Genomic DNA, 9576 nt, shown 5'->3' with positions numbered 1-9576 from the left:
TCCCCACTCAGAGACAGGTTTAGGGTGGAGTGACCTTGAGTGGGTTTCTGGTACCCAAACTGCTCCAAGACCAAAACTCAGTCTTCCAAGTCCAACTACATTCTCAATTGTTTTCAAAACCACAACAGACTTCGTTTCCAAATGTTCTGCTGTAAACAGCCTTGCATGTTTTGAATAAGGTAGGCTGTGAAAAGGCAATTCTTAAACAGTTTTAACAACTGTGTTCTGATTACCAAGTTGACTGTAAAACAACTGGAAATGCAGGGGAAAGCATAACGAAGAGACTAAAAGTCAATGGGGCCCCACCATCCCTAAATAACTAGGGCCAGCGCTCACAGGCCTTGCCTAGAGTTGTCCGTGGCATGCAGGCATTCTTTATTACTGTAAACAGGCTTGTGTGATAATGCTGTTTTGTGATGATTTTGTCCCCACTTGACAGGAAATTTTCCCTCACAGTTGATATTTTCCCATTGCAATGTTTTTTCCTTTTAACATCTTATGAAAATTCCCAAGCACACAGAAAAGGTGAAGGGGTTTTGCAGAGTGCCCCCGGTGCCCTGTGGCCTCAGTTCGACCTGCTTTTCACTGTGCTTATTTGCATTCCCTGTGTTGTCTCTGATGCTACAGAGCTTCACCTCAGGGGTCAGCCACCTGCCCCTTTTGGGCATGGGGGCTGAGCTTGGGCAGCAGCTTGTCGGGGGGTTGGGGCAGGGCAGGCAGACACCTGGTCCGCCTCCATTCCACTTCCATCTGTCTGGTCAGCCTAGGCTGAAACTGTGGGCACTTGGACCACTCTCTGTACGGGGAACTCGGGTCCTGTTGCTGCTCAGGGGGAGGATATCTGGGGCGCTGAGGATGCCACAGACCCAGTGCAGTCGCTCATTGGCCCTCTGGTTCTGCAGGTGGTCCTTTGGTGTCCTGCTGTGGGAGATTGTGACCCTGGGCGGCAACCCATACCCTGGGATTCCTCCAGAACGGCTCTTCAACCTTCTGAAGACAGGCTACCGGATGGAGAGGCCAGACAACTGCAGCGAGGAGATGTGAGCATGCTTTTTTCTCTGGTCCAGCCTCCCCAGACACTGACACTCCAGGCTTTGGCTTCCCAAACCCCTTCACCCTCAGAAATCAGGGGAGATCTTGATGGAAGTGCTTCCAGCCTACCCACTGGGCAGCACCCAGGGTGCCCCTGATCTCCCCAGAAGTGACCACAGTGGGGCCTGGCTTGCACTTAGCATCAATTCCTTGGGATGTGGTGCATGACCAGCACACCTTGTATAGCTGTGGGCAGGCCGACTGACTCCCTCAGGTATCTCAGCCAAGCCTAGGAAGGCATGCACACTCATCCTTTCCCACTGCTGGGCAGCCCTGGGTGCCAGCCCCAGGCGAGCTGGGCAGCTGGAAGCGACGGGCTAAGACAAAGGCACAGATGACAGAGAATCACCCTTGGGCATGATGGCAGATGCTGGGGACGCAGATTCCACTGGGGGCTGGGTGGGCCTCCTGGGGGACTTACAAGCTGAGGGGGAGCAGGACCCCAGGAGAGGTGGTGGAAGGATGAGGGAGCAGCTTCAGTCTAAGGCTAGAGACCTGTCCCAGGATGCTTGGGGAGGGGCAGGTAATTCAGAATGGCCCCAGGGGTACATACAGGGGAGCGCCCAAGTGGAGACACCAAGGCAGGCAAAGGGCAGGCAGATGGCACCTGGACTTCAGCTCGAGGGCACCAGAATCTTCTCATCAAATGGTGGTTCCATCAGATGATCCTTGGAGAACAGGTTGAGAACACATGAGAGGGGGGTCGTCCATAGTTAGACACACACTGGTCCATTCATTCTACAAAGTCTGTCATGCACCTGCCATGTGCCTGGCTCGGGGCTGTGGGAGTGCAAGGGTGAGTAGGTGCTGCCTCCCTGGGCACCCTAGACTGGCAGGCACAGGCCCAGCACTCACCCACAAGGTGGCCCCTGCAGCCCTGCCAGAGCCCCAGGGGAGGGAGGGAGGGAGGTGCAAGACAGAGTGTGCTTGGCAGGTTTTTGTGTTCATACACAGTTCATCCTTCATAAGAGTTTTAAGGACTGGCATTTCTGCGTCAGCTGCCATAACAAGCATGGCTGGACCACAGCGCCAGACACTGTGAGCCCCTGCTGACCCATCATACCCTGGCCCAACTCAGAGAAGGATGTCAGTGACACAGGAACAGCTTTGGGATTTTGGACCAGAGCCTCTGGGGCCCAGGTGCACTGTACTGGGTGTGGTGGTTGTGACTGGGCAATCCTTGCTGGATTGTCACCACCCACCTGTTTGTCTCACCAGGTACAGTCTAATGCTGCAGTGCTGGAAGCAGGAACCAGACAAGAGGCCAGTGTTTGCCGACATCAGCAAAGACCTAGATAAGATGATGGTTAAGAGCAGAGTGAGTACCCGGAGCCAATCCCTGGTGCCACCTCCCTCACCCCAGTTCATGGAATTCCCAATACAAAGGCAGAGTGCGGCTGTGCAGAGTGAGATGGTCATGTCGTCTCCTGGTAGGGGGCAGGGCAGATTGGGGGCAGGGGGCGGGGCGGGCACGAACCTTTGTCCTTAATCCAGGCCTCTTGGACTTCTTGAAATTAGGGAGAAACCAGGATTTTTACCTTGACACTTAGGAAGAGCCCTCCACAGACAGGGGTGGGAAGAAGATATGCCAATACCAAACAAAATTATTTTCAATAATGGAACTTGAGGAAGTAAAGTTGGAATGAATGTGTCCTAAATTCAGATTCTATGAAGGGTCCGGCTAGGGGTGGGAAGTGAAGGGAGCAGTGGAAACTGTGACAAATAGTAACCTCCCAGCTGGCTCTGAAGGACCTGTTACCATAGACAATGTAACCTGTAGGAATAAGAGTGCCAGCATGCCAGGCTTTTTAAGGGATGTTTATGTTTCCCAGTTTTTATAGCAATTTCCAAAAGCTCAGTGTGGGCCAAACAACATATCTGTGTGCCTCCAGTTTACAACTCTAGGTGATAGAGGAAATCAACACAGTTTCCACTAATATTGATTGGGCAATGGGCTGCCTCCTGTATTCTGCCTCAGATGCTGGGGATGCAAGTAAAGAAAATAGACACAGACCTTGCTTGCCCTCTGGTGGTTTCATCCTTAAATTGACACAGTTACTGAAAGTTGTCATTTCTCCAAACATGGAAGGCAAGATGCATGGACTGGGCCCCTTGGAATAAAACCCAACCTCGGTGTATCGTTTGGGCAAATCCTATGATTTGCCCTAAACAGAGGTAATAGCTGATGCCTACAGTCAGCTTTCCTAGAACAGTGCTGAGAACCAGCCAGAAACACACTGGAAGCATTCTTGACACCTTTAACCAGGGCAGTGGAAGTAGCTGGTCCTCACAAATCATCCTGCTTGGAAGCTGAAGCCTCTAGCAGCATCTTATGCAAAACCCACACCGATGACTCAGATTTCTTGGTCCTGACTTGATATTGGAGATGGCAGGAGTGCCTGGAGGGAGGCCGGAAAGTGTGGAGCAGATGGGGAATGTGTCTTGGCCTTCCCACATGAGTCACAGGACTGCAGTCCCAGAGCCTCAGGTTTTATAAACAGGCCTGTTCTCCAGTGCTGGGCCTGGTGCCCCTAGTGCTGCAGAGAGAGGACCAGAACAATGAGGGAACACATTTCTGCCTCCAAGAGGTGATTTTCTGTGATGAGGACCAGAGGCTGGGGGAACTCATGCTGACAGACCTGGCCAGGGGCTCAGATCTGGCGAGAGGTTGATAGGTGCGGGGTGGGACTCGGCTGGGGCTTCTGCTATCAGGCAGGGCGGGGGTGGGGAGGGGTGGGCATGTCCAGCAGTGGCCTGCTCCAGCAGTGACCAGGTCTCTCTCCCTTCCAGGACTACTTGGACCTGGCCGCGTCCACCCCATCCGACTCCCTGCTGTATGATGACGGCCTGTCGGAGGAGGAGACGCCCCTGGTGGACTGTAATAATGCTCCCCTCCCTCGCACCCTCCCCTCCACGTGGATTGAAAACAAACTCTATGGTAGAATTTCACATGCATTTACTAGATTCTAGCCACGTTGTTCCTGCTCTCTGCACTGTCCTTACTCTCTGTAATGCTTTTTAAGAGTGTTTCTGGTTTGAATGAAACCAAAGTCTGCTCTGAACCTTTTTGTTTGTAAATGTCTGACTTTGCATCCATTTACATTCAGGCATTTTTTTTTAAAACTATGTTTTTTTTAAAGGATGTGAAAATATGTGTGATGATCACATTGCCTAGGAGCTTAAGATGATAGAGGAGAGGGCGGGGCAGAACTCTCAGGGGATATTGAGAAATGATGACTCAGTCATTTCCCGGGTAGGGATTTAGTCTTAGTACTTCTAATTTAACTACTGGGGTACATTTTCCTGACCTGGGGAGGCATTTAATCTGGAAAGGCGGAACCAGCACTACCCTGCCTGCACCGAGAACACAGCCAGCAGCCCCCCAGGCTCTGTCTGGGTGAGTGGGGGGGGGGGAGCTTGGAGGCCACCCAGTGCTGGGGACCACCATCGGCGGGAGGGACACACACAGAGTACTGTTTTCACATCCTTTGTATCACACACTGTCATGACAGTTGTCACTTACGAAGTCAGTGCTAAAAGCTGGAGCAAAATGCTTTTTGAAAGAACGTAGTCTGTGGTGCTGTGGTCTTGCAATGGACAGTAAATATGGTTCTTGCCAAAACTCCTTCTTCTGTCTTCAATACTTGAAATTTTTTTCCTGTTTCCTAACTTCATCATGGAGTGTTTTGAAATCTTGGAGTCTCAAGCCTTTTTCAGCCGAGGTTGTTCCTCTCGCATGCCTCCTGGGTCACTGATTCCTTTCTGGCTAGTGTTCCTTGCCATCTGTCCCGTCGACGCTGTGGGACTGGGCTGCGTGCACCCTTGATTTGGGAAGATCCTCTCTGTAGTAGGCTGGGATGGAAGACGAGTAGGCTCCTTTACGTTAGAGCACTGTGTATAGAAGCTTCTGCTTCAGTAAGCCAGGCAGTACAACAAGGTGCTGTTGCGTTATGCTGCCTTACAGAAAGAGTTAAACAGGCCACCAGAGATTGATCAGATTCGAGAGTCCGAAGCTTATAAAAGTCAAAATTGGTAGTTTCTGGTAAGCTACAGTTAGCAAGAGAACATGTGATGTTCCCCCCCTTCTCCCAAACATGTTTTGGAAACCTGGAGCATGAAACCCTGCAGGCAGTTGGCCCAGAAACCAGAAGTTTGGTTTGAACCTCAAAGGGAGTTTTGCCAAGGCCTTACTGTCTGGACATGAAGTTTGGGTTCTTCAGCGCAGAACAAATGATCTGTTTTCATTTTTAGGCATGTCAGACCCGAACTGGCCTGAAGAGAGTCCTGTACCACTCACGAGAGCCGCTGGCACCAACATTGGGTGTCCGAGATATGCAAATGATAGTGTATATGCTAACTGGATGGTTTCACCCTCAGCGGCACAATTAATGGACGCGTTTGATAGTTAACATTTCTTTGTGAAAAGTAATGGACTTGCGAGGGGAAGAAACATGCTGAGAACAGAAGGTCTGCCGGCCCCTATTTGCACATTGCACACTGGCTGGCGGTCTTGCCACCCAGCAGATGTAGCACGCTGGACGGTGTAGGTGTTCCTTCTTCAGCCCTCCGCAGCACCCAGCCGGTGCATCCGTGAGCACCACGCACTCCGCGCTCACACGTATGGGTCCCTCACTCACTACCTGAACTGTTTGATTTTTTTCTGGTTGCCTCCAAACAAGGCCACATGATTTAAACATGAAGCACACACACCAAAAAAGGCAGCAGGGGAAAAAAACCTGGCCCAGACGACCTGTCCTTGTTCAAAGCAAGAGCCCGGCCAGGCCGCATAGGGATGTCAAAGCCCGACCAAGGCTGGAGGGGAAGAGGGGACTTCTGGACAGGCCTCGCCGCAACCTTCAATATCCTGTTTTGTTTTTTTTTTTAATCATGTAACCTCTTCTTAGGAAGACATTTGATTCTTATTATGATTAAAATGATCCTTAGGTTTAGCACAATGGAGAGACGTGATGCCACATTTGGTATGTAGGTAGGTGGTGTGAGGGGAGGGGGCTTCTAGGATACATCTGTCCACCTGGCTGAGAGATCACACCCCTGTGATGAGAAGTGTATGGAGGAGGGGGTCTTGGAGTGGAGTGGACTCATATCCAAGTATTGCTGACCACAGAGACTTGGCTGCCGTGAACTCCCCAGCCTACCCCACCACAGCCTTCAGTACCCACCCGTCCAGTGCCCCAAAGTGGCAGGGGCTCATCTCACACGTTCGTGGTTGGGACTTGTGCTCAGTCTCAGCTAGTTAGGTTAGAAGTAGTGTCGACAAATGACCAAGGACTGTGACACCTCTGATGACAGTTCTGATGGGGAAACGACAGGGTTTTGGCTCTTACAGAGCTTGTGTGAAAAGGTACATGTGTCCACTCTTGCTGTGTCTGTAACGTAATGCTGCTATGGCAAGACATTTTTGTTCTTAGGTTCTGACCATGACTCATAAGCTTCTTGTCATTCTTCACTGCTTGTTTGTGGTCACAGACACTCAGCACTCCTCCCATCCTGTGGGGGCGGCTTTCGGGAAGTCCTGGGGGCTCTTCTTTCTGTCCCAACGCTGTCACTTTGCAGGAGAGGGTCAGTTACCAAAACACTGCCTGGTCTTCAGACTTAAAGCACTGTGAAAGAACCTAACGATGTCTCATGAGAATGCTGGATTTTATAGCCATTTCACCAAAGTGGTAAAGTGGTAAAAATTATGGCATTTTTGTGGCCAAGAAGGCTTGGATGAGTTTTGTGGAGGAGCTGTGTGTGTGTGTGTGCACGCATGCGCATCTGTGTGTGCACGCACGTGTGTGTGTACACACCCAGGGAGAGCACTGGAAAAACACTTAACTGCAGATGCACCACGGCTTTAGTTTGGGCCATTGTTCAGACGCACTGTGATAAGTTCTTTTACAGATATCTAGTTGTGGTAGTAAACTTGTGGGTTTCAGATGTACTTGATGATAGTCTTGTTAAATGCAGAAGTAGGGAGAAACTTTCTCAAGTTATTAAAAATGCCTACTCAGTGTGAGAGGCTGTAGCAGATTTGTCCTCAGCAGGGGGAGAACTCCAAGTCTAACTGGCTGACCCAGTGGTGGGGAGTTAACCCTTGACTCATAACCTAATTGTCTGTTCCTGAGTTATCCAGGTACTCATACTTGTTAGTCTATCAGACAATTTTCATATGCATATACACAGAAGTTACTAAGTATTTAAGTATTACTGAGTATTAAGTAACAATCTGTTTTAAAATTTGTTAAATCTGTTTATGAAAGGTTATTAATCATACCGTGTCAATTTGCTTTTGTAGTCAAGGTGACTAAGAAAATCATTTCAGTTATGTAAATAAAATCATGTATCATACAATGTGTAAACTTCTTTTCTCTTTTTAACCTTCTGGTTGGAAACATTAGGTTTCTGATTTTAAAGTTTCCATATAAGGAGTAAGATATCACAAGGGGATCTATTGTGGTGACCACTGGGGAAGTAAGACTGATCGAAGGACCGTGGGGGCTCTTGGTGATGTTATTGACTTGTATAATATGTACATGAACAGCCACATTTATAGTACTTGTGAAAACTAAGCTCGTTCTGCCACTCAAAGGATTCCTTCCCTAAAACAGAGCAGGTATTTGCTCTTGTCTAGTAATTTGCTGTTTGTTTCTTGAAGCTGGAGTTGGACAGTTGTGAGAGAGACTGTAAAATGCATTGTCATGACTGAAGGTCCATTGGAGGAAAAACTTTGCTCTGAACCACTATGAAATCTAAAATACTAAATGCTTCTGTTTATGACTTCCTGTTGGGTTATGCAGGGATGCTATGAGCTCCTCAGAAATCTGGCAAGGAGCAGGTGGTGGGTCAGTAGGGAAACACAAATTATTAGCAATCTAAGTCTGATTTGTGGTTACATTGTGCACTGGATACTGAGGGCCTTGGGTGCACACGTGTACACACAGTCAGGTGCGTAAGTCACCCAGGGTCTGCCCCAGGCCCATAGTGCTCCAGCTCCTGGCCCTTAGCGCCTCCTTCAATCTAGACCTCAGGGATGGGAAATGAATGTAATTTCTAGACTCAGTTGTTTGCCTCTGAATGTTTAGAAACCCGTGTTGAAAAAAGCTAATACTAAAATACGAAAAACTCCTTTTTCAAGAGGAGAAACCTTCCATTAGTAGTGTGTGTGTGTGTGTGTATGTGTGGTTTATTTTTCTGAAAAGGCACATTCTCCACCAAGCTCCACACAGGATTGCTTAGCCACAAGGTCAGCTTATTTGGCTAGAAATGTAGTTGAATATTGGAGGAGGGAATGGTTACCTGTTCCAGTATTCTTGCCTGGAAAGTTCCATGGACAGAGGAGCCCGGTGGGCTACAGTCCATGGCATCACAAAAGTCAGACACACGACTAAGCAACTGAGCAGGTATTTGAATATAATGTCTGAGAACATGTCTCGGACAAACGCTTAACATAAAAGGGAAAGCAGAGTTTCCCCCACTAGAAACAGCATTTTTCCAGGCAGAGGAGTGGATATTTCCCTCTTCTCCTTTGAGCATGTTTATATGTGGGGTATTTGGATGGTGGTATTTAGGGTGATTCTAGAAAGTGCGGAAGAAATCCTTATCTCTGTGTCCCTGGAAAGACACAGTAAGAGTGGCTCTGAAGGGCATGTGCCGCAGTGGGGCACACCCTCCCCTCTGCGTGAATTTGCACGTGGTGCTTACCCTCTGGGTGGGCCTATACAGACAGAAAGCACCATCCACTCAGGCTGCCTGCCCCACTCCATCCCTTCTCCACGGCAACAACTTTGGCAGGCTCACTACAACTTTATAGGAACTTCCCTGGCAGTCTGGTGGTCGAGACTCCGTGCTTCCACAGCAGGGGTCATGAGTTCGATCCCTGGTCAGGGAACTAAGATCCCCCACATGCCACCCAGCACAGCCAAAGTTTTTTTTTTTTAAATAACTAAAAGAACTTTGTAGAGTTTCCCACATCTTTAGGGAGTTGGGATTCACACGAATAATTCTTGGCTGAGATCAGGAGAAACCAGAACCTGTATGTAGAGAGTTTTTCACTGTGGAGTATGGTGCTGTGCCTGCAGAAGAGGCTGGCTGGGTGGCTGTGTTAACTAACAGCTGGGAGGATAAGCTTCACTCCTGGAATTAAAGAGGCACGTATGTGAATGCTTGAAAGAAATCCGTTAATCTGTGCAACTCAGATTTCAATTGCTGTGTCAAGTGACAAGATGTTTTTTCAGAAGTTTCTGGAATGTGCTAAGTCACAGGACCTGGCGAATAGCGATCTCTCAGGGGGGCTGTGACCGGGAGGCTGGCTCGCTGTGTCAGCTTCAGGGACATCAGTGTCGCAGGAACTGGGCCAGGCACGTGGAGGGAGCCGCGACCGGAGACCACCAATCAGTGTGACCACAGCACTTCTGTATCACCCCGGGAGAGACCATGATCCTGCATCCTTTCAGATGACACTGCGCAGTTCAAGTTCAAAAT

General features: G+C 49.2%; 1 protein-coding gene across 1 annotated transcript in view; it reads left to right on the top strand.

The window, feature by feature from the left end:
- Window positions 1–7450, top strand: part of RET (ret proto-oncogene) — a 40298-nt gene extending 32848 nt beyond the window's left edge. The window contains exons 8-11 of the mRNA XM_043477300.1: window positions 903–1040; window positions 2311–2410; window positions 3883–4030; window positions 5344–7450. Of these exons, the coding sequence (XP_043333235.1) occupies window positions 903–1040; window positions 2311–2410; window positions 3883–4030; window positions 5344–5501 (544 nt within the window). The 3' untranslated portion in view covers window positions 5502–7450. The remainder of the gene's footprint in view (window positions 1–902; window positions 1041–2310; window positions 2411–3882; window positions 4031–5343) is intronic.
- Window positions 7451–9576: the final 2126 nt, after the last annotated feature.

The sequence above is a fragment of the Cervus canadensis genome, chromosome 8 (assembly GCF_019320065.1).
Source record: "Cervus canadensis isolate Bull #8, Minnesota chromosome 8, ASM1932006v1, whole genome shotgun sequence".
NCBI classification, from domain to species: Eukaryota; Metazoa; Chordata; class Mammalia; order Artiodactyla; family Cervidae; genus Cervus; species Cervus canadensis.
Note: the sequence above shows the minus strand (reverse complement) of the source record. Positions and strands in the feature narration are given on the sequence as shown.